Source organism: Orbicella faveolata, unplaced genomic scaffold (assembly GCF_042242905.1).
Source record: "Orbicella faveolata isolate gen_17 unplaced genomic scaffold, um_ofav_v1 contig_1, whole genome shotgun sequence".
In the NCBI taxonomy this organism is placed as follows: domain Eukaryota; kingdom Metazoa; phylum Cnidaria; class Anthozoa; order Scleractinia; family Merulinidae; genus Orbicella; species Orbicella faveolata.
This window is the reverse complement of record NW_028301536.1, coordinates 33,309,250-33,334,600: the sequence shown is the minus strand read 5'-3', so window position 1 is coordinate 33,334,600 and position 25,351 is coordinate 33,309,250. Positions and strand designations below refer to the sequence as shown.

General features: G+C 39.1%; 2 protein-coding genes across 3 annotated transcripts; both read left to right on the top strand.

Annotated features, from left to right (window-relative positions):
* The first annotated feature begins 3,946 nt into the window (after positions 1 to 3,946).
* LOC110054181 (uncharacterized) lies at positions 3,947 to 10,318 on the top strand. The gene is made up of 2 exons (XM_020760521.2): positions 3,947 to 6,971; positions 8,416 to 10,318. The coding sequence occupies exons 1-2, from the start codon at positions 4,218 to 4,220 to the stop codon at positions 8,848 to 8,850; spliced, it is 3,189 nt and encodes a 1,062-aa protein (XP_020616180.2). The 5' UTR covers positions 3,947 to 4,217; the 3' UTR covers positions 8,851 to 10,318.
* Positions 10,319 to 11,798: 1,480 nt separating this feature from the next.
* On the top strand, positions 11,799 to 25,280 carry LOC110054183 (cytoplasmic aconitate hydratase-like). 2 transcript variants are annotated; one of them, XM_089273142.1, is made up of 23 exons: positions 11,799 to 11,882; positions 11,948 to 12,043; positions 13,426 to 13,594; positions 14,040 to 14,177; positions 15,033 to 15,113; positions 15,912 to 15,981; positions 16,354 to 16,416; positions 16,924 to 17,044; positions 17,452 to 17,591; positions 17,689 to 17,860; positions 18,346 to 18,446; positions 18,808 to 19,015; positions 19,249 to 19,453; positions 20,017 to 20,101; positions 20,258 to 20,414; positions 20,783 to 20,847; positions 21,300 to 21,359; positions 21,970 to 22,074; positions 22,481 to 22,623; positions 23,144 to 23,291; positions 23,803 to 23,925; positions 24,074 to 24,259; positions 24,696 to 25,280. In XM_089273142.1, the coding sequence occupies exons 1-23, from the start codon at positions 11,873 to 11,875 to the stop codon at positions 24,807 to 24,809; spliced, it is 2,760 nt and encodes a 919-aa protein (XP_089129268.1). In that variant the 5' UTR covers positions 11,799 to 11,872; the 3' UTR covers positions 24,810 to 25,280. The 2 variants fall into 2 exon arrangements, with proteins under 2 accessions (XP_089129268.1, XP_089129271.1); XM_089273145.1 differs by lacking the exon at positions 15,033 to 15,113.
* Positions 25,281 to 25,351: the final 71 nt, after the last annotated feature.

The window sequence follows — 25,351 nt, the reverse complement described above, 5'->3', positions numbered from 1 at the left end:
ACCTGGAGAGTTTAAAGGTACGAATCGAAGGCTAAATCATGCTGTCTGTTTATATTGTATTCATATCAGCTGCTAACAGCTATTTTATTTCTCAATAAGCTATCTGATGCGTGAAGTAGCCTCGAAAAACTTTGGGATTCCTTTGTTGAATTGTTAATCGATGTTAATCTCTGACAGCTAAATTGTTATACCTAATCGTACCTTTTAATAGCAATTTTTGGTACGCTTCGAGGGCATGTCGTGAGTTGACTGTTTGGTCGAGCCATGGTTCGTATACCCATGACAAAACGCCTGGCAAAACGGCACAACTGGATAGGTGTATTGCACTTGCAGACTGACTAGACTGCCGACTACCGAGAGCTAACCGTAAACAGACTAACCTGAGTGACATTCAGGCTAGCTAAGCTGAACGCTATTTAGGCCTAAATGTAGTCTGCATGCATCTGCAAATGTCATACAGTGGGAAATCTTATGACTCTTGCCCGTGGTTATGCCACAAAGCGTACCAAAAGGTACGATTAGGTATTTATTATAACCTGTGCGTTACCAGCTAATTCAAGAAATCTGGAGGGTTCAGCTCCATTTCAGAAATAAAGTGACAATGACATCTCTTTGCCATATCAGGTCAGTGACTTCGATGTAGCCTGCAGTTAGGCTAGCGCGATACACGAGCACACGCGCGAAGCGCGAGGCCAAAAAAAAAGACATCCGCGGACGGCTACGCGGACTCCGCATGTTCTGACTGATATCAGAACACTAGAAATGGCTTCTTTGTATTATATATAGATCGTTTTCACTGTCACGCAATAAAAAAATAAATCGAAAAAAAGCTAAGAAATTGTGATGTTATAGGAGATAACTAAATAAGACACTTCTCCAAGTTTTAGGCCTGTGCGTTTCCCCAAACTTCAGATATTCGTCGAATGTTTCGCAGAAATTTACAGAGCCCAGTATGAAAACGCCATGTTGGTGTACATCCGATCCGTGGTACACCAAAAACTTACCATGGCTATCTAAGTGACCAAGGGAGGCGCGGTGGCCTCATGGTTAGTGCGCTCGTCTCCGGATCGAGCAGTCGGGGTTCGAGCCCTGGCCGGGGACATTGTGTTGTGTTCTTAGGCAAGACACTCTACTCTCACAGTGCCTCTCTCCACCCAGGTGTATAAATGGGTACCGGCGAACTTAATGCTGGGGGTAACCCTGCGATGGACTAGCATCCCATCCAGGGGGGAGTAGAAATACTCCTAGTCGCTTCATGCTACAGAAACCGGGATAAGCTCCGGCCTGATGGGCCACTTGGCTCGCATGCAGACTTTACCTTACCTTGTCTACGTGACTGATAATCATTACTGAACAAACAAGCATTTACATAAGCACTTTTCGAAATGCTCTAACTTCTAACAAGGCTCAAAATCATGGGACAAGTATATATTTTTCAACAAACTCGACCGTAGCCTTGTGTCACACACCTCCATAACCCTGAAATTCAAACTGCTCTGGTTTCCAAAGAAAGCAAGCTATTGAGTTGTAAAATTGTAAACAGACATAAATACACCGCCTCTTATGCCTGATGAGGATAAAAACTTTGGTGGCTCTTTAGTTTTGGATTTTAGAAAGTGATGACGTCACGTGAAAACGATCTATTGGCTAACTGCGAATTTGGCTACGGTAAAGTGGGCAGACTAAACGGGACAGGAAGGCAGCAGCGCGAGGAGGGAGTGGAGTATGGGGGAACGTAACGATGTTTGGATTTCTTGTTTGAAAAAAAGAAGGCATTTTCTCTTACAATGGCTGGGGGAATGAGCGGGAGGTAGCAACTTGTGAAGCGGGTTGCAGTTCGCACATGTATCCAGTTGTTCAACGTTTTTCAGCATAATGACGTTGCCTGACAACTTGCAAAGAAATGTGTTTTTACCACATTATTTGCTTGTAGGATCGATGAAGGAATGCAGTCCGTTATTTAGATTAATTCGTGTCCACGCGTGATGACCCAAATATTCCGGCGAAAACAGCTGCAAAGTAAACTGCCAAAACTGGAAGTAAACGACTGCAGTATTGGCTTAGAGAGTGGGTGTAGTGGTTGAGTGATCGCGCTCATGACAGATTGATTGTTCCATCCGGGTTTCATGGTTAAAGACAGATATCATCTAGACTAGGAGTTTGTGTCACAGTGTTTACGGTTTCGTCAATTAAACATGTTTGTTACTTAAAATCCCCCAATCTCGAAGGCTCACAAACAACAGAAAGCAGGAACTCCCAAAAATCGAGACTGATTCTTTTTTTTTTTTTTTCAGGTTTTTATTCAAAACAAAAGTCACTAAAAGATACTAACACATTTAGGCTAACATATTAACCCGGATTTTATTAAGTATTAACTGCGCAAAAGTTACGAGCCACCAAAAGTAGGGATGAGAAAATACCGCTATTGAAAACTAAAAAAATGAAGGTAATGGATGAGGGCGATAAAACTAAAATAAAATGTCTGGAACGTTCTTTCCTCTATTTAATGGGTCGTTAGAAGTTTTCTGTTTCGTTAATCAGTCCTCAACTGACGCGAACTGAAAAGCTTTGGCACCAAAGTCGATACCGAAATAGATAACAGGAAACATCTTGAACCAGGGGTAACAGATCGTTTGAAAATGAAAGAAAAATTTAGAACCCGCAAAAGTTTTCTTTCCATTTGGCAAAAATTTAAAGATTGGCTCGAGTTTTGGCAGCCTCGACCGACTCCGACAGCATTTCAGAAAAAGTTGGCAGCTGTCCGAAGCGTTTCCTTCGCGTATAAACAGTGTTCAATTTTTAAACAAACAAAACACATGCGCCTGAAAGTTATTAACGTATTATGAAACGGCATGTGCTTGCCGAAACAAACAGTTTCCCACCTGCCACTATGGCCGCTACAAAAGGAGAAACAAGTTAACTGTTTTCGTTACAGTCGACAAAACAACACACTGTACTGAAAAATTACAAGTTATCAGGAATTACACATACATGTACAACTTTGTTTCGAAGTCAAAACTACTATTGGTATTTTGAGCATTTTGAGACAATGCAGGCTAGACTTGTGAAAGAAGCTTGAAATTATAAACGATAAATGAACATATAGTAGATGTTAATGGCGGCTTTTTACAAATAACAGTGGGATTTGAAAAACAGTAGGCGGAGAGAAAGAGTATGGCTCGCTGGGCGATAAAATAAATAAAGCAGTTTTGTCTTTTTCAGAAGCTATTTTAATATAGCAAAAGGCCAATTTAGGCCCGATTCAGACGCCGTACTTCATACGAACTTAATTCATTGAATTTGATTCCGATCATGTGAAGTACGGCGTCGAAGTAAGAAGTATCGGGCCTTGGCGGTTTCCAGCGGTATCTGTCGACCGGTGCCACACAAAGCAAAAGTGAACTGTGATCTGCATGCAATCAATCTCTTAATGCAATATATTGTGTTTTAGCTGCGGTTCACATGTCTCAAGGCGTGACTGACACGTTTTCACAACTGTCGCGCCAAAGACACGAAACTCGTGTTGGTTAATTCAAATATGACTACACAGGATGTCCTCGGTCGGATGTCAAGAAACTGTTTCTGTATATATTGGTCGCGAAAACTCTCCAAAATTCGGCTTCCCACGATCACAAAAGCTTTATGTTATTTAATTTATTGAGTTATCAAAAGGACAAAACCAATTTTAAATGTAGATTAGTTTTGTTTTTGCCAAGACGTAATTGGTCCAATTTCAAGTTTCGGATTGAAAGATAAGAAATAATAGACTTTTAATAACCAGGCCTTTCAAACCGTCCTAGTTTCGACACAAAAACTGGAACAACAAAAGTTCCCGTTATTCACGCTACATTAACACTGATAATATTAGACTTCTTTTTATAATGCCATAGGAACGTTCTGCAAAGATTAAATTCCTTATAAAGCCAAAAGTTCCTCAATATTGTACAAGCTATACCATCGCCAAGAAAGCCTGTCAAATACACGTCAAGCTGTTTATTCAGACGAAAGTCGTTGTTAACATTTGAGTGGGTGTAAATCACATGAATATTTACAAATCCACGTGTTTTCAACTCGAGGTTGCGGCGCTCTGATTAATTTTTTTGTTTCCCAAAGGCGACCACGTTGAATTTTCTGGTGGTATATCGAAAGGGGAAAAAAATCAAGACTTTTTCGCTCTATCGGGGCTTTCATTTTGCCATTTCAGCGAGGCCAGCAAAATGGCAGTTAATCTTTCTATCGCGACTGGTTTGTTTTGCTTGAGCATCTGGACAATTCTTACATTAGCATCGCCAGCCGCCATCGTCGACTTGTGCGGTTTCGACGAAATCAGCGAGGAAAATGTTACGCTTTCGTTGAACTTCTCCAGCGAGAATGAGATGAAACAAGGCACCGAGTGTAGCCGTGTTATCTTCCTGGAGTCCTCGAGGGTGAAGCTCGTCGTTGAAGAATTGAACATTGCAAGCGGAGCGGTCTTTGAAATCCAGGACGGTCCTGGGCCGAATAAAGGCCAAATTCTCGGGCCCAAAGCTGACAGTCAGTTGCCTTCGATTTATGTAAGCTCAGGTAATGCTTTGTTTATTTTGTTTAAGAACGGTCAAGGCGAAAAAGGCCCTTCGAGTTTTCGCGGGAAAATTGCCTCTGAACCGTATCAACACACGTGCAATTGTCGAGGAGTCACGAATGGGTTGCTCGAATGCTCTGAGAGTGATCGTGAAAGAAAGTGTAAAGTGAAGTGCGAACCGTCACACATGTATCTATCAATAAATAAAGAAGTAACGTGTGATCTCGTGAAAGGAGAGTGGGACATTGATAAACATAGCACGCCTTTCTCTTGTCAGAGGGTGCAAAAACCATTGCAAGTCAAGGCGACGGTGAATTTTAATTATGCTAATCTATCATGTGAGGACATCGATCGGAAACAAGTCCAAAATGCCTCCGGGGAGTTCATCAAAAATAACAGCGACGTTCAAAACAAGGGTGTGTGTTTCAGTTCAGGTGGCAACTGTAACGGAACAAACCTCAGTTGCACGAATGGCAATAATTCAGCGAAGGTAACTGTCACTATTACAGATCGCATAGTGGAACCGCCAACATTGAAAGAAGCCAATTCAAAACTTCAAGAGCTAGTCACAGCTTACGAAAGCCTGCAGCTTCTAACCATTTTGGACTCTGACGAATTGGTCATGAAGAAAGACAATAAATCATTTAAGGCCGACAAGGGTTCATTTACCAAAAAGATTGCCCCTCTGTGTAATGATCAATATGACTACATCAAGGTCCCTGGCAATGACACTTTTGTATGTTCCACCTGCCCTCTGCATCATGAATATAATGGTACATCTCACATCTGTCAAATATGTCCCACTGGCAGTTTTACATCTGAAGGAGCCAAGAACTGCACAAAGAAAAACAACACTGCAATGTTGACTCCAATCAAGAATTCATGCATGAATGCGTGCATGAAAGGCAAACGGTTGGATGCAAGTTCTGAGATGTGCGAATGGTGTCCTTTAGACACATACCAAAACTCCTCAATGAAGCTCAACCCAGAATGTGTTCCTTGTCCTGATCAAAAGAAGACCATTTCTCCAGGGGCTCAAAGCGTGTCAGAGTGCCTTGACCCTTGTTCATCTGGTACCTTCCAGAACACTTCGAGTGCTTCATGCCAAGATTGTCCCATTGGCTCCTATATGGATGTTGACAAACATGTATTCACTAAGTGCAAGACATGTTATATGGGGAAGACTACAAGTGCTGTGGGCAGCAAAGACAGTGATGACTGTTACAGCAAGTGCATACCAGGGCAGTTTTATAATTCATCGGCATGTGTCACACTTTGTGGACCAGGACAGTTTCTCAACAGCTCCACAGATACGTGTGATGACTGTCCAATGAATACATATCAGGACCTTGAAGAGCATCATTCCAATGAATGCAAGCCATGTGGCTTAAATAAAATCACTCAGGCTACAAGACAGTCCAATATTTCTCAGTGTGGTTGTAGCAAGGGCTGGTACATGGATAAATCTGACTCTCAGTGTAAAAAGTGCCCTAAGGGGCAATACCAGGATCACTTTGGTCAAGAACAGTGTAAACAATGTCCTGATGGTAAAAGCACAGTCAGCGATGAACAGTCAGATGACTCATCTTGTCTTGCCACTTGCAGTGAGGGACAATTTTTTGATCCCATCAAGAAAGCGTGCAATGCCTGCCCCTATGGCAGATACCAGGAAGCCAACAATCATTTTCAAGAGAACTGCAAAATGTGTCCAAGCAAGAAGACAACTGTACAGGAAGGTGCCAGTGACCCCAAAACTTGCATACCAACAGCCACAGCCAAGGAGGAGAAATTTGAAACAATCAAGACATCTCTTAGATTTGTGTCTCTAACATGGAGTGAGGAACTCAAAGACAAAAACAGTGCTAAATACCAAGAGGCAAAGCAAACTGTAGAGGCTGCAATCAGATTTGAGTTTCGTCAAGATCCATCGTTTGAAGCTGTTGAAGTCACCAACCTACGAAATGGTAGTGTTATTGCAGAGTTTGACCTTCAATTTAATGATAAAGCTGATTACGAGCCTGTAAAAATCCTTCAAGATGCTGTACAAAATGGTAAAGTGGGAAACTTGACAGTCTCTTCATATTCATTCAAAATCTTAGACCAAGGCTGTGGTCAACCTCTTGGCATGGAAAATGGTCAAATAAAGGATGACCAAATAACAGCGTCAACTTACTTCAAGAACTATCAGCCATATGAAGGAAGATTAAATGCCAAAGGAGGGCGAGCATGGCACGCAAAGTACACCAGGGATATAGAGTATTTGCAGATTGATTTCAGGAGAGAGGTCAACATCACAGCTGTTGCCACACAAGGACAATCCACAAATGCATTTTATGTGACAGCATACAAGCTCAGCATGAGTGATGATGGAGAAATGTGGAATGAATACAGAGAAAATGAGAAGCCAAAGGTACTAGTAGCCATAGTCTAAATTCAAATTGACAGCCTACAGTACCGAAAATCTTCGAGTTAGCGCCCCCCCCTCAAATAAGCACCCCATTCAAATAAGCACCCCTCCTATCAGCCAAAATTTAAAATAAGCTCCCCCCTCCACTCCCCCCATTTTGTTGACAAGTAATGAGACAACAAAGGATGTATAGTTTTTGTTGCGTAGTATTAGATTTGTGCATTGTTTCAGTTTGTGAACATGTTAAGTTTGGAAAAAAATTGCCACGATTTAAACTTTAGGATCAGCATTTTATGTTGATAAACAGCTTAATATGTAGTGTTGTTTACGCATAGATGATGTATTAAAAAAATGATCATGTCAGGCCACGATTTGGGAAAAATTAAATAAGCACCGCCCCCCCCCCCCTCGATTAAGCATCCCCCTCAATAGGCGTCCTCATCTTGTCCTAAATTTGAAATAAGCGCCAATTCGATGATGTACCGTATTCATAAGCAAACATATGTAATGTGTTGGATGAGGAGGATCCAGATACCAACAGTCAACAAAATCTGATCATGAAAACTGGGAGGTCAAAATAGTAGGTCAAAATTTAAGAAAAGGGTAGGTTCTACAATTAAGAGTGGCAAATGGCCCTTCAAAAGGTACAAGTCTTGCAAAGTTTAAGTCAAATTTCACAGGTGTCATCACTTAGGAGCCATGCCTTGTTTTGGGTGTACGAACTTATTATTGTCTTGTATTTACTATTTTTCAACAGGGACCATGTTTAGGGCTAAGTAGAGGCTAAGTCATATATAAAAGATCGAGTTATCTTATTTTGATCATATTGAAAATGTGGCGGATGACTGAAGAGGCTTGAAACAGAATTCAAAATAGAGGAACAAAATACTATCATGTAATATTATTATTCGACCACGTACCAGGGTTTGGTGGTTTTCAAACAATTATTGGATGAGGTTTTTGTGATATCCAGAATAATGAAGGTCAAGGTAGAGGTTATCCGCCAAAGCCGAACCATCACCCTAGTAGAAAAGGCAGGATGTCTTGTTCTTCTCGTTATTCCAACACATTCCCAGCTATAGCCGTGGCATTCAACATTTCTCAGAAAAGTGTTACTTGATGATAAAGGCAGGCTAATTCATTTTTAAAGGTACTATCCTCGTCAGTGTTCTAGAATGAGAGTTTTTTTATCCGTGTTTGTGCAGGTGAGCATGCGTGGAAGCATAACAATGCGAAATGAATTGTGCATCAAAATTATTTCAAACTAGTTTCATTGCGTTTTCCTTTGTTCCAGGTTTTTTGTCTTAACCCACCATAATCCTGAAACCAGAAAATACATCAAACTGGTTTGAAATCATTTTGATCTACAATTCATTAAAACTGTAACACATGTGTTGTTAGGCTACTCCTTCAATAAATAGTAAAATAACTAGAATTTTTACATTAGGTTTTCAAAGGAAATGATGACTCAGACACTACTGTGAGAAACAGCCTGGCATTAGCAGTTAGATCGCGATTCATCAGATTTCTGCCACAAAGTTGGAATGACCGTATTTATATGCGTGTGGAAGTCTATGGCTGCCTTCCTGTCAATGTACTTCTACCAACTAAGCCTACAACTGACGGAGATGCTGCTGCAGTGACAGCAAAGAATGATGAAAAGTGGCCATGGGGTGCATATCTTGGCATTGTTTTTGCAATCCTGCTTGTCGTTGGAGTGGTGGTTGCAGTCATCTGCTGGAAGAAAAAGAGCAATGCCAAGAAACAGGAAGCTGAAACAGACGAGGCATTGATGGGAATGCACAAGTCCGGTGATGGGGAATACCGAGTTATTGAAAAAAATGCTGCCGAGCCTGATGAGGATGATGAAAATGTTGTTTGATAGATTTATCATTGTGAAGTTAAAACTAGTAATCAGGAATGAAAATGGCTAGAAGACTTGTAACTTTCCAAAATCAAACTAAACTGATTGAAATCTTTACATCATCTTAAAATGTTTGTCATGAGGTTATATCAAGCCAATACACAACTTAGTTATTGATCAGTTTTTGGAGATCATTTTTGTTGAACAACTCTTTTAGTGTTGGAAGTACATTGAAAGTAGTTTAGAGGTAGTCATTCAATACTTTACAGGAGAAGTGATAGATTTCTTTTTGGAGCATGTTGCCATGTCTATCTACTGCCCAAACTTGTCAGCATTAAGACTGTCCAAAAAGGTCAATTTTACAACATTTTGAGTTCTGTTTCTTTCAATGCTGTTATAAATTACTAATGATTGTCTACCAAGTTGTGTTCTTTATTTGCATTAGGCAGACTTCTCAGTCAGTATCTGGTAATACTCTTCCAGCTCTAATCCATCCCCACTGCATAACCAACTTGCAACCAAAGAGAGAGAAAAAGACAATAAACATTCAGGACAGTATCCCATTTAGAGCTTAACTTAAGAACACAGCCACCTTCTCCTTTCCCTCTGCTACACAGGTCTTAAATGGTACAAATCCTCCTAGCAGCTGAAAGCAGTGAGAGGCAGATAAATTTGCTGGTTATCCACTTTTCCTGGAGTGTTTTTACCACTCAGAGAGTTGCCCATAATGATGTATTGGCCTGAAACTTGAGACTTCACTTGTAGCTATTCCAAACAGTCTGACAAGTCAACCCTCCCCCCTTCACTCAACTGCTCCCTGTGTTCAAACTTTACAGTTGGAGCCAGTCTGTGACCATGCTTTGGATCAGAGCCACTTCACAGTGGTGCTTAGCCTAGTTGTTTTAGTCTTGTTTTCCTTTGATACAAGCATCGTAACATGAGCATATTATATGTAGGCAATATGAGTGTATTTATCTGATGGAGAGTACCGGTATTCAAATGAGAATCTAGGAGGCTATAGAATATTATTCAATACAGCAATAGCTGCTGATTTTTTCATGTTGAGTTTTGCAGTATGTTATAAAACTAGCTGTGTAAAAGGCAACCATGCGGCTAAGTGTTATGTATATTTAATCTTCACTTCTTAAAGTTAATTAAGACATCACTAAAATGCAGCTGCTTTTAGAAAATATAGAGATTGATTCTAGAATTCAAGGTAAAGCTAAATTAGAAACCGTAAAATAGTTCCCAAGTAGATGATTAAAAATAGATCTCAATGATTTCATAGGAAGTTTGCAAAGTATTTTAGAGCTGATCTAGTAATGATATTTAACAAAAATAATATGTAGTTAAAAGATAATTATGATGAATAATTATTAATATTTAGAATGATAAAAAAGGAACCACCTATAGTATTTATATATTTGACTTTTCAAGCCATGCCATATACTTTGTAGGTTTGCAATAAACAGATACATACAAGAAATTGCTTTGGATTTGTATTATGTCATCCTGGGAGACCAAGGGGCAGCTAGTCGGGATGATTTGATATTTTCGAGTGACGCAATAGTTTTGGGTGAAAGTTTACTTTAAGAGCGGAAGAGCTAGCCACTCTCCCGCTGGTCTCCAAGGATTGTATTATGTAAAAGGACAACATACTGCCAATTTAGAAATAACTGGATGAAAAAAATTCCAAGGACTGCCATTAAGGTCCAATTTGGCTGTCAGAGAAATTTTGGAATTCGTGTAATTATCTCCAAATTTGACTACGATATATGGGTTATTGACCAAGTGTGAGGTCATTAGATAGCTGAATATTGGCCAAGTTATCTTTTTGCATGGTTATGGACCGAGATGGAGTCAAGGTCCATAAACATGCAAAATAGGAATGAGGCCAATATCCAGCCATGTTGACCTGACAAGCTTGGTCAATAAAGGATTTATTACATGGAAAAAGAACACTATTTCTTTTGGGACACAGTGGGTAATCCCAGGCAGGCAAGATAGCACCATCTAGTTCCATTCCAATACCAAGAATACGAATATGACCTATTAACTGATATTGCATGTCCAAATTACTTGATAATTTGGATACTATCTAAATATTAAGGAAGGAATAAATTTGAACAGTTTGCTTTGTGTGCATATTTACACGTGATATGAGCTGGTATATGCATGACTGATTGGTCTGACTTGTGGCGAGGAGATGAGGGCAGGGGGCAGGAAAGGAAGTTGGAGAGAAAAAAAAAACATTCTGAGTAGCTGTGAAGAAGGCAAATTTCAATACTCTCCAATGATGCATGCAAAGTAAACTGAGGTTTTGTGTTCTTCTCACTAGCTAGTTGCTGTTGAATTAAAAGTGGTAACAAGTGTGTGAAATAACATCCGTTTAATCCGGCCCATTAACAAAGAGTAACTCCTGATCAAAACAGTTGGTACCAGTATCTCTTGGTACTTGTATGTACAGACCCCGGTACTGCAGACGCAAGTACCGATCAAATCATGTCAAATGCTTATCCAGCCCCTGCAAGCTGTGCTGTTAGGAGGCCTTATGGTATTGTCACAGTCACTGAAGAGCTGCCCTCTTTTAAGATGTATTTTCTCTACTTTAAATAACGTGTACTCAAAAATCTAAGGATAATCTTTGCCCGGGATCATCATCTTTGCTTACCTTGAGGTCAGTCACCCGGGATCAGCACCGTTCACCCGTTCTTGCGTTGTGTGATATCTTCTACGTGGCGCTCAAAATCTTGCGTGACAGAAACAGTTGTACAAGTATGAGTGTTGCTTATGAAATCCTACCTCATCAATATTTGTTCTGCTCTGCTAAAAATGGGTTCTTGCGATAGAGCCGGGTCGAGTGAGACATTTGAGTGGAATCTTTGAACCCAAATCCTTACCTACTGGACCGAAAATTAAAATATGAATGGCGTAAACGCAAGAGTAGCTTTCATTACAGTAATGCATTGCGCGCCACCTAGTGTAGTGAAATGTCACATGTTGGTCAGTCAGTTGTTAGGCAATCCTGCTCGAGGCCAATATGGCGGCCGGTGAGTACGTGTCGTGTCTCACGTTCGTCGCATTGTGCAGTTTTTAACTTTATTTTTTTCTTCAGCAAAAAGCCAGTACACTGCTCAGATCAAGACCCTTCCCCTGAAGTGTGGAGAATACCGGTACTTTGATGTGTCCAGCTTAAACGAAGAAAGATATGGTATGGCAAATTCAAGTTGAAAAGCTACGAACTTCCCTTCAAAAAGTTGAGGGGCAAGTTCAGTTATTTTATTCTGTACGACTACTCTTGATCAGTGATATGTACATACTTTGGGCATATTTCATAGTCTAAAGTTCACTGTAAGCGCACAATCTTGTATTTAATTTTTCGACGCCATTGATATAGAATTAATTTATGTGAGGTAGTGAACTATGCCCCTTGTGATTATTCATGTGATCTTGAATGAAAACGTTTTGATGTTTGTGAGATTCTTGTCATTTCTTCAGTTTTTAATCTAGTTTTTTGCTTTAAGAGAGTCTTAATTAGTTAACTGTGTTTCTTTTTCTCCGGAAATAGCTTTTTTTATTGACTGCCTCACTACTGCTAAATTAATTCATACTCTGAAGAAATGTAGAATATATCATATCATCTGTAATTCCTGTTTTGCTATTGTGGTCACTGCTGACCTATTAGATGACATGCATCAACAAGATTGCTAATTCATTTCTAGAATTGTTTGTTTCACCCACGTGGTTTGAGCTTGGTTGCAAAATATCAATATTGGACTTGACCTTGATGTCTGACCTTCCCTTAAATTATATTGTGCCTTTACTGAGTAACTTGAGTGACCAAACATCTCTCTTACAATTTTCAATTTCGCTACTTGAGTATATATATCAGGTTACCTGATTTATAAGTCAAATGCACTTCACTTAGCTGAAGTAATAGATTGGTTAGCCTAAAAGGACTGTGGACAGCCTGAATGGCATTTCAGTTAGCCTGGTTGTTGTTCTGGTTAGCCTGAATATTGCATTGGGTAGCCTTAATACTGTTTCAGATTACCTGAATATTACTCAGGTTAGCCTAAGTAATGCTCAGGTTAGCTTGTTTACAGTTAGCGTGCGATAATGGTGTTTATAACACAATATATACTTGAAAGAATTGGTGACTCCTAAACTCTTTTGACTTATAAATATCGAGGAAAATACTGGTTCTCCTGAGTTATGATCGTAAACAAATATCACACTGATGACTATGAATGTACCTGTACTTGTACATGTAGTTTTACAGTGATCTGAAGACTGGCTGTTCCTTAACATGAAAATTTCAATCTGAGCAACAAACAATTATTAACAATCTGAAAGTGTAATAAATATGCAAATAAATTGATTGTGGTCCTACATATACAGAAAAAATTGTACAATCTAATGGATCTCTTTACTATAGAGTTATTTTACCTGAATATTAATGGAATTTTTCTGGCTGATCTCAGATGTCTATTTGGCAAGAAGAGGATTGAGAGGTTAAACATAATACATGTAGTCATTCAGATATCTTTTCATTGCTCTTATACTTGATGTATTTGATCTGACTTTCTGCAGCCCGCCTACCATTTTCAATCAGGGTACTGTTGGAGTCTGCCGTTCGTAACTGTGATGGCTTTCAAGTGAAATCCAAGGATGTTGAAAATATACTGGACTGGGAGAATAACCAGAAACAAAATGTTGAAATCCCTTTCATGCCTGCAAGAGTCATCCTCCAGGATTTTACGTAAGTTGTCCAAAAGATGAATGTTTCTTGTAAACCAGTCATTGGATAATTATGTATGTACTAGATATTTTCCACTTACCAGACTTAATGTATGTGTGAAGCAAACAACAAAAATTATCTTCTTAGACCACTAGATAACATTCACCTTAATAGCCCATTTCTGAGTTGACCTATTGCTCTCTATCAAAGCAAAGCCTGGTGCACAACCATTCATATGAAAATGAGTTTAATTTGCATGTGAATGAAATTGCATTTTCATGTGAAAGGATCGGCACCAAGGCTCACTTTGAGAAAGAGGTGGTAATTTGGAAATGGCCTATTGTACTGTAGTGTAAGTTACGCCACATGATCCCAAGTGGAAAAGAGTTCATACAACAACTTTCAGCCATGCCATCAGTTTTATTGATGCCATGAAGAGAAATAAACATACTTTTTTGTTTTTCAGTGGTGTTCCTGCTGTGGTGGACTTTGCTGCAATGCGGGATGCTGTTAAAAGACTTGGAGGAGATCCAAGCCGAATCAACCCACTGTGCCCTGTTGATCTTGTCATTGATCATTCAGTGCAGGTTGATGTATCGAGAAGGTACGTAAGTCTTTGTTTGGGTTTTCGAGACCAGTCTGTAAGCTTGACTAAGGTTCTTTGTCGAGTTAGTGATACCTTAAAACTGAGGGGTGCATATCAACCAGAATGAGGTGTGAACATTTGGTTGAGGAGACCTTTTTTTTGGATCAGTGCTCGCTTTTGCTAAGAACATTATTTTGAGAATTGTATGTATAAAAAATCTAAAATAAATGCTTCCTGGTAATCACTGCAGTGCAGCCCAGAGAAAAACTTGTACTGCTTTCCATAATTCATGCCTCATATACATTCTTATCTAATAATCCTGATCTAATTTGCCTGCACAATATTTTTAAATGGATGGAGATGTATGTACCACTGCATTCTCCTTGGTAACAAGAGAAGAAATGTATGGCAATCAGTCAGGAGAATTTCTATCTTGACCCAGACTTAAATTTATAAGCCTGTGTCCTAACACCAGTAGCTACCAAAGATTGTTTATCTGGAAAATAGGAAAAAAAACAAAAAATGTTTTCCTGCATGTTGCCTTATTTTTCTGTCTTTATCACTTGTGCAGATACTATTTTTATTTCATTTTGCTATCAAGATATGGCTTTAAAATAATAACAGTGAGGTGATGTTGTTTTTCATACCTGTTTTTGAGTTTGCAAACTGTATTATTAATATTGTCTCAAAATGCTCTGAGAGGCTCTTTGCTCCACAATGGCCAGTCAGAAAATGCTTTCAACACAACCTTTCTGTTAAGGCCATTTATTTCTTTTGAATTTCTAAATACTTTTATTTAAGTCCAGACCATTAACTTGCTCAAGGTTACATCAGGACTATAACAGAACAGAATATCTGATGTTCTTTTTTCAGTCAGAGTCGGTTGTTTGATCCAGGGGGCAACTGGCCTAAGAAGGACGATCCATGTCCATTTCATTTGATGCCCATTGACTGGTGCGATGTCACTCTTTTGTTTCATTGAACTAAAGCATTAAATGTTGTTTGCAGTGCTGTTTCTACTCACCATTGGCAATTTGAATGGTGATTTCTGTGGCTACTGGTGTTTGGAAAGAACAGAAGTAAAAGTTGAAAAGTTTCCTTCACTTCTGTTGTAATGAAAAGGGTGATCTTTGCTTGCATCAGCATTCAGTGGTATAATCTAAGAATGCATTTCTTGGTTTAAAAAAATTAATTATTAGATTCTTAAATCCGAAAAAAGGAAATTGGGTTTCTTTAACTGCACACATAAATCCAAGAAAATTAATGTAAATTCCATTGTGAATTTAATAATCCAGTCTTGGATTTTCCTAAAGAAACACACCATCCCAAAGTTGAATATTTCAATTTATTCAGGCAGGTGTATGGTATAGAATTGGTTCTCAGCACAGTGTCTGTGCCATATATAGGATCAGTTGCAAACAGAAGAGAAACAATTTAAAATTGAACACCTGAAATCTAGTCTCCAAGTCAGGTGGATTTCTAAATTATGCTGTATATGAAAAATAGCAAAGCCCTGTTAGAGAAATGCATCAAAAATGAAGAACTAAAATCTGACTAGTTTTCAAGTCAGGTGAATTTCTAAATTTGCGATGTTAGTGATAATGTTAAAGCAAAGATCACCTTACTGTCATGTTATTAAAACATTGTTAAATATACTATTCTCCTTCCTGGATGGTTTTATGCAACTAATAATTATTACTAAGCTTGTATAGTTATATTACTATATTATCTGTGGTTTTTCCTCTGCTACAGCTCTACTGCACTTCAGAAGAATCAGGAAATGGAGTTTATGAGAAACAAGGAAAGATTTCTTTTCCTGAAGGTACTCCATTTACTGGCTCATTTCATGTCCATTTTGAGTAATTTTTTTGTAATGTTGCTGGTGTGCTTACTCACTTATTTATCTGCAAGATGAAGAGCTGGATTGTTCTTACTTTTAGCCAAAAAATGTCAAATAAAATTATGGTTAATAATAATATTTCTCATAGTTTGGATTTCAAGTTATTGATTGGCTGAACAGTTCTTTGTGGCCACTGAAATGTGATGGTTGAAATCACATGACATTCTCAAAATATAATTGGTTTGGTGTACATCTGAATGTGCAGTGCTGTTTTGTAGTTGTGTTTTTGCATATTGATGCTGTAACAAGCTTCTCATGGAAGTGTTCTTTGTATCTGTTATGTTATTTCTGCAGTGGGGCTCAAAAGCATTCAAGAATATGACAATTGTCCCACCTGGCTCAGGCATAGTTCACCAGGTATGTATCACTGATATATTATGGATTAGAAGCTTGCTCATATATTTGATAGGCAACTAAAGAACTAGGCATTAATAATCATTGTTATAGTAATGATTAAATCAAACTCCTCAATGAGGTTGTGCATTTTAGGCCCAGGCCAAATGTGAACCTTCATATGAGATGAACTAATCTGAGCGAATTAAGTTCATGGTACGTTTGAGTTTGATTTGACTGAGTTTGTCCAACTGAATTTAGATCGTCCAACATGTCCTATCTGCCTGCTTCAGATAATCAGAATGTGTTTGTCTGTCTAAATTCCAATTAAGTTTGACCCAATGGCCAAACTTTACCCATTTGGATTGACTCAATTTGCAATTTAGTTTGTCTCGTGTGTAGTCCGAGGTTTGACCAGGGCCTTAGAGACCAACATTGGCAAGGCAAAAACCTGTTTTCTGCTGCATCCCAGGATTTCAATTTTAATTTTGTTCCAAAACCTGATTGCTTAGTTACTGGTTTGGCTTTCAGGTCAACCTTGAGTATCTTGGCCGTGTTGTCTTCAACATGGAGAATGTGTTGTACCCTGACAGTGTTGTAGGAACAGACTCCCACACAACCATGATCAACGGGCTTGGAATTGTTGGATGGGGTGAGAAATTATTTTTAACCATTGAAGAGGACAAGAGTGAAAATGTTAACTTGGCTTTGGCCATAAAAAATTATCAGTAATGATTGTGTTATGTACGTTCTCTGCCTTTTATATCTAAGAATTAGTGTCAAGTCTAACCTGACATCAGAAACCTGCATAGTCTAGACCATATGATTGTTTAGTGCACTTGCAGAAGATAATTAGATATTAAATGGGAGTGTGAACTCCAAGTGCATCACAATGGGACCAGGAATCCAAGCGCTTCCATCCATGAGCATTTCAAAATAAAATTACTGGTTATGATGTGTGTGAATGGTTGACTTCATAGCAAATGGCTCTCTTTGTTTACTTTGTTCTTTTGTAAAATATTCAGTAGTAAGTGCTTTCTTTGGAATAACATTTTCCAGGTGTTGGAGGTATTGAAGCTGAAGCAGTTATGTTGGGTCAAGCCATCAGTATGGTGTTACCTAAAGTTGTTGGCTACAAGCTTACTGGGCATGTGAATCCATTTATCACATCTACTGATGTTGTGCTCACTATTACAAAGGTAAAGAGACAATTTTGCATTTTAGATACCTGTACATTTTATTTTCAAATTTTCTGTTCTAAATTAACATGTGCTTTTGTTTGTTTTAATCCATCAGCACCTTCGCCAAACTGGTGTTGTGGGTAAATTCGTGGAGTTTTTTGGACCTGGTGTTGCTCATCTGTCCATCGCAGACAGAGCCACCATTGCTAACATGTGTCCTGAGTATGGTGCAACTGTAGGTTTCTTTCCAGTTGATGAGAAGAGTCTGTTGTATCTTAGACAGACAGGTAAAATATTTAGTTACTGGTACTCATCGTTATTATTGATCACATGTAGCATGTAATCTTTAGGTTAAATATCAAATCTTGCAGGAATTCTAGATCAAGTGAATCCGTTATTTTATAGCATGCTGGCAAGATGCAGCAGCGTAAGGATTAACACTTCAGACTTCAGATCAAGTGACCCAGGTTTCAAATGTGTTTCAGCACGTGGTTAGGGCAATCCGGCAGAATACAGGGGGCTAAATTGCATTGGACTAGCATTCCATCCAGTGGGAAGTGGCCTAGTTACTTCATGTTGTGAAAGAGGGGATAAACTCAGACAGTGTGAAGTAGTTGTACCTATAGCACTATTTTTTTTTTTACGAGCCTTGATCTTGGCAACTGGTAATGAGCTATGTACAGTGTTTATGCCATTACAATGTTTAATATACATGTACAGTTGTGTGTAAGCAGTATCTTGGATCATAATCTGTTCTATTTTTTTACACCAGGCCGCACAGAAGAGAATATTGAATGCGTCGAAGCCTACATGAGAGCTACAAAAATGTTCCGAGACTATTCAGACCCAAGCAATGATCCAGTGTTCTCTGAGGTAGGATAGGTAGAGATGTTTACACAGGAATTTACACTTTGATGAGACAGCCAGCCTCTAATGGATGCTGTGGAAAATGTTTCCTGATGCAATAATAACAAATTCTGGCATAAGTGATGTGGAGAATTCATACAGTTGATTAGGGGAGAGAGATTCTTCATGTCTACACGTCCATTTAGTGAAGTTTCTGCCCAGTAAATTACATGTGTGACATTGCATAGGGATTGTTCACCAAAGGTGAATATCTGATTTGTATTAAACAAGGGTTTCGTAAAAGGAAACTATCTAATGATGAGTTACAAGACAGGATATCTACTCATGTGTTTTCTTTTGTGGTTACTGTGAAATGTTACTTTTGCAGATTGTTGAACTGGACTTGTCCACTGTAACTCCATCACTGTCAGGGCCCAAAAGACCCCATGACAGGGTTGCTGTGTCAGATATGAAGCAGGACTTTCAGGAATGTTTGAACAACAAGGTTGGATTTAAAGGTTTTGGAATTCCAGCCGAAAAGCAGAATGTAGAGGTTCCCTTCACATTTGAGGGCCAAGAATTCAAGTTGTCGCATGGTAAGAATCTGAAGCTTGCTTATCAGCTCTGATTGGTCTCTTTTACACTCACTGATGCTTATAATGATTATTGCTCTCATGCTTTTCCTACCTCTTTTAAGCTATAGTTTTTGTCTGTTTTTAATGAATGCCATTGGTGTTGGGGAATCTATTTTTAAAGAAAAGTGTAGACTTCCTATTGGATTTATCTACAGGTTTTAATTTCTTCTCTATCTTGTTGGTTATCTCTTTAGGTTCTGTAGTGATAGCTGCCATCACTAGTTGTACAAACACTAGTAATCCATCAGTAATGCTTGGAGCAGGGCTGTTAGCTAAGAAAGCTGTTGAGCTGGGACTTGGTGTCAAATCATACATCAAAACAAGTTTGTCACCAGGCTCGGGAGTGGTGACTTACTATCTGCAGGAGAGTGGTGTCACACCAAGTCTGGAAAAACTAGGGTAGGATTCTGTACAACTTGAAGTTACAGTGTACCTGGTATAACGCATATCACGAGTGCTTCATAAGTGAAATGAATGACAGCCAGTTTCAAGTTAGCTTGTGCTTCAATTAACAGTTTCCATAGCATGAACAGAAGGTAGAAGTGTGGTCTTCTATGAGAACAGGGGTTTCATAAAGAGCTGGGAACTGGGCAATTTGACTGGTTGTGAGGATGATTTTGCCTGCTTGGTTTGACTATCTGGGGGGAAGTTTTTATTAAAGAGAAGCTTGATTCAAAACCAGTTGCCCTCCTGATGAAAACGTTAATGAAAGCCCTAGGAAAGGCTGCATTCAGTATTGTAGTGTACTGCTAAATAATAAGTTACACCACATGGACCAGATTTGAACTTCAACACAAAACCATTAGGCCACTGTGCTTCCTGCTTTGTATCAATTCTTATGAAATTTGTCGCATTGCGCTAGATTCTGTTGTGATTTCCCGATTTGTTAGTAGTGCTCTGTTGCACAGAGATAACGTGTTCAGTACCTTTAATGTGATTGTTTTCTATTTGTGTTACTGTAGGTTTAATGTTGTAGGCTATGGTTGTATGACATGTATTGGCAACTCTGGACCTTTGTCTGAACCAGTATCAGAAGCAATAGAAAAGGTAAATCAATTCTGTTGAAAACCGTTGCATGAGTTTTGAATTATAAATACAGTGTTATTGTTCTAGTCAAAAAGATAAGACCTGTGAAGGATTAATTATTTTGGTGTCAACGTTGTGTTGCAATTCATCTTTGACTGTCTGTCTGTTACTTTTCAGGGTGACCTCGTTGCTGTGGGTGTCTTGTCAGGAAACAGAAACTTTGAGGGACGGATCCATCCACTAACAAGAGCCAATTACCTTGCCTCCCCTCCCCTGGTGATTGCTTATGCCATTGCTGGCACAGTGCTCATTGACTTTGAGAAGGAGCCACTTGGTAAGCCAATATAATCACAGTAACACCATACCACTCTGTGTTACGTTTGCAGGGTTTGTACTGCTCTTAGAATTCCTGCAAAACCCCTGCAGTTTTACATTTTCTTCCAGGGGTAAACTCTGAGAAAATTATCTTTAAAGTACTGACTCCTGAAACATTCCTTGAATTTAAAGTTATGGTAATTTTTAAAAAAGTTTAAATGCTACATGTATCATAACATTTTGCTTTTTCGTAAGTCAGTGTCCAAAAAGTGTAATTTAAACAGCTATACAATAGAAATTTCCCAGTTCTGGATTCTGGAATTTTTGTGTATTTGATTTACACATGTAATAGAACAAATAGTAAGGGATTTCTGTTGCATACTGCAGGTATTTCCAAGGATGGAAAAGAAGTTTTCCTTAGGGACATTTGGCCAACAAGGGAAGAACTCCAGGTAAGCATTGCATGTGATATTTATTTCCACAATGCTCATTTTCCAGAAATTTGGGAAGGAATACTTTTGCTAGTAGATGTCAGCGTCTTTTAAAAACCTAATTTGTAGAGTCGTAGTTGTAACTGCAACTAGTACTTGTTACAAAAAGCTAGCACTCAGAGAAATGCAAGGCATGATTTTTACAAGATTTTCTGCCCCCTCGGCCACTTCACCCTCAGCCAGTTCATTGGCCCTTCCAACTGCAGTCAAACCCTTGCAGCCGGAGCCTGTTCACAGGCTACGTGATTTTTGGATCTCATCCAAATAACTTGAATCACTTTTTTGTAGTTGAATGTTCTTCCAGCTAGAGTTTCAGTTCTCACCTTTTTAAAGCAGCTAAATCGAAAGTCTCTAAACCTTTTTGTTTTCTTGCTGATGACAAATTCCATTGTTCATTTTAATATTATCCACAGGTGGTAGAGAGACAGTATGTTATTCCTGCCATGTTCAAAGAGGTCTATGCCAAAGTAACGGTAAGAAGACTTCTATGAATTCTACCAATTTTGTCTTAAGTCGTGTTGTCAGAGCAGCTTTCATTGCTGCAGTACAGATCACTAGAGAACATGCGAATATATGTGTTTGCCCTGACTTGGCTTTGTTTCAAAATGCTTTTAGTTTAGCCAGCAAGAACGAACTTGTTATCTTGGTCATTTGATCGTTCAGCAAAATCAACAATGAATTGTGATATGATTTTTGCGACTGTTCCTGACCTCGTGGACTGTTAAATTATCTGAAAGAGCTCTGATCTTTCCAGTGAGCATTCTGTGATGACTAGAAAGCTCCTATGTTATTTTTGGTTACACAACTGTCATTAGAAATGACCTCATTAGTGCAGTTCAATCAAAACTCGAAACAATTACATGTACGTGTAGCCGACACGAAGCGCGGGAAAACTTGTGAGAGCAATTTATGATTGGGTTTGGTTTTACTTCTGATTAAATGACAAAGTGGCGCAGGTTTTTTAGCCTATCGCTTAGCGTGAGACATGTAATGCAAATGCAAAACCAAAACCAATTAAATACAAACTCTACTTTGTACAGAGGTGAAAAGTGCTCTAACAGAGTAAATTTCCATTTGTTTTAGAGTGGTAATCCTCGGTGGAACTCACTGGAGGCACCAAACAGTTTGTTGTACCCTTGGGATGAGAAATCAACTTACATAAAACATCCACCTTTCTTTGAAACAATGGTGAGAATTTATAACTTAATAATATGAACTTGGTTTGCTTTCTTGTGGTACTGTTCTGATGTGACAACTTTCAAGGTACAAGGTATCTGATTAAAGAACTCGTAAATCAGAAGTCAGGAAAAAGTCTGAAAATCCTTATTTATTTTAACTTTCTACAGACTTTGATAATGATAACGAGAATTGTTTCTGTAGCACTTGAATTTTGGCAGTTACGTTTTTACAAGAGAAAATGATTTTTACCAATCCTGGAAAAAATCTTGGTATCGTTTCTCTCATGACTGACGACCTTATTTGAGCCACAATTGATTTTAAATGTTCAAAGGCAGTGTGATGCACAGCGAAGTTTTCACAATAAGTAAGCACACAATTTCAGTGGAAACTCCCTTCTTTATAATTTTACGAACAGGCTAAGGAGCTGCCGAGCCGTGAAAGTATCAGAAATGCCGCTGTACTGTTGAACTTGGGCGACTCTGTGACAACTGATCACATCTCTCCTGCTGGCAGCATTTCACGCACCAGTCCTGCTGCACGTTATCTGGCTGGAAGAGGGTATGTTTGTTGAGTTTTGTGTATTCTTCGTCTGTTAAAACAGTCATGAACGTTTGATTTCGCTGTTTAGTTTGGCCAGTAGTGTTTGAAGCCACTCCCACTCAAGTTCGCTCAGTCTGGGCTCGCATCACACTTTTGCGAGAGGTTGACCGCGTTCGCTCTCTATTCTGTCGTCGTGTATCTTGATGTAAGTTTAAAAACAACTGAATTACCAGTATTCCGAAATTTCGTCTTTAGCAGGGAAAAGAGGCCGCTACTTTCGGGTAGCCGGTACTTTACATGTGCTTTCTGGATTGTCCAGTAATCTTTGCAGTCACAGTGATATTATTTTATTGTTTAAGTATTCGAGCCGTTACTTTCGGGGGAGCGTTTCTTTCGAGGGGCCGTTACTTTCGGAATTTTCAATACAATGTATCAAAGTCTATCAGACTCCGATTTTAGTTAGGTGAGAATACCGACCATGATCTCACTGTTAAGCGTGAGTACATGGAGTGAATGTTGGCTTTCAATGTCTTTTCAGGCTTGCTCCTCGTGAGTTCAATTCATATGGTTCCCGTCGAGGAAACGATGCTGTAATGGCACGTGGAACATTTGCCAACATAAGACTGGTCAACAAATTCATCGGAAAAGCTGCTCCTAAAACTGTTCACATTCCTTCTGGAGATACGGTATGATGATAAACTGTTTATTAGTTATTTGTGTCTTATCAATTTGGTGATAGTGGCACACTTGGACTTCTGGAAGTCTTGAGAAGTTGGCTATACTGTTCAAGGCCCCAGTTGTTCGAAATTGTTTGAGGATGACGCTATCCGCCGGATAAGTGTTAACAAAACAAACCACGCTATCCGTTGGATGGTGATTTATCCGGTGAATTGCTTCTTCCATATTTCAACCAACCCGGGTCAATGCTCGAATACCGTTTAACCTGCATTCTTATTGAATTCTTACTACTAATTTTTGTCATTGTTCAGTGTCAAAATTCGTTAATCTCTCATTACTGGAGCCCGTCTCGTCTACTGCAAGAATTTGTTTTGCGTGCGCTATGAGAGGGGCTTTAAAATTCGTGAAAGAAAAGTCCTGTGTTTACAAATTTAACGCAGGTGTTGGCTGCATGGGAATTCAGCGGGTTATTCTACCGTTTCCTGCATTGCTGTTTATACTGTTGTCTGTATTCTGCAGATGGATGTATTTGATGCAGCTGAACGTTACCGCCAAGAAGGACGACAGCTTATCATCCTGGCCGGTAAGGATTATGGGTCAGGATCGTCACGTGACTGGGCGGCAAAGGGGCCTTGGATGCAGGTGTGTGAAATGATAGATAAAGGAATTAGGGGTTAGAGTCTACTTATGAAGGCCGCTGAAGCACAGCGCAGTAACAATAAGGTCACCGGGTTTTCTTCAATGTTCTTTTACTTCTTGCTAATTCTTCAACTGTGTGTTTTCTGTTCAGGGCGTCAAGGCGGTGATATCGGAGAGTTTTGAACGAATTCACCGGAGCAATTTGGTAGGAATGGGTATCATGCCTCTTGAATATCTTCCCGGCGAAAACTCAGAGAGCCTGGGACTCACTGGAAAAGAAAGCTACACCATTGAGGTGCCGGAAGACCTGAAAACTGGACAAACAGTGGATGTTAAGGTAGAAAAGCAAGCCTTCTAGCTCTCCCAACTAGCAGAAACAGCAGGCAAAAAAACATGTGATGTTAAATTTGGATAAGAAAGAATAGGCCAAGACTGCACAGGTTGTGAACTGAAAGATACACATAGTCTTTGGTAGAAAGGAATCGTTGCGCGAGAAAGGGCTTAACGATACGCAGCAACATATGGCGATCATATGATGGCATTACAACACCAGAAGAGAGAAGGCTCATGGTTTTGTGTATTGATGTAATCGCCGTATAGTGATCGATTGGTCAGACTGACGACTGACTGACTGACTGACTGACTGACTGACTGACTGACTGACTGACTGACTGACTGACTGACTGACTGACTGAGGGACGGTTTAATTAATTGGTTGATTAATTGGTTGATTAATTGATTTTATTGATTGATGGAGTTGTTTTATTTTTTAGTTGGATGGTGGGCGCACTTTCAAAGTGAAAGTTCGTTTTGACACAGATGTGGAATTGGCGTACTTCAAACATGGAGGCATCTTGAACTACATGATTAGGAGTATGCTCACATAAGAAGAAACAACATGCGTCAAATACCCGAGAACACTGACTTGAATAATGCTCTCGAACGCCAAACCAACGCTTTTTGAAATAGGGGTGGGGTACGACAGGACAGGTGGAAACGAAACGGATTACCACATAACATTTACTGTTGTGTTTTTAAAATGTCTATTGCTACCGGACGCTAGAACAGAAGTTTTCCTTAATTTTTCAACTACAAAATATGTACATAAAATATGAATTAAACCTGACTATTTAAGAAGAATATCAGGAAGGCTACCGAATTTTTTCGAAAGGAAACAAAATCATATTTTTAATTATGCGCAGGTCTGACTATTTGAGAAGAATATCAGAGGAAAAAAAAATAAAAAAAATTCCACTACAGTAACTGCTAGGTTAGATGTCGTTACACGAAACTGGAAACCTATTTAAGAAGACTATGAAGGAGGTGCACGTCTGGAAATAAATGAGATGAACACGCAAGAGTATTGGTCTGTTGTTTGAATAGTTCACCCTGTATGTAGAGTAATGTATTTCCTTTGTACATAAAGCGA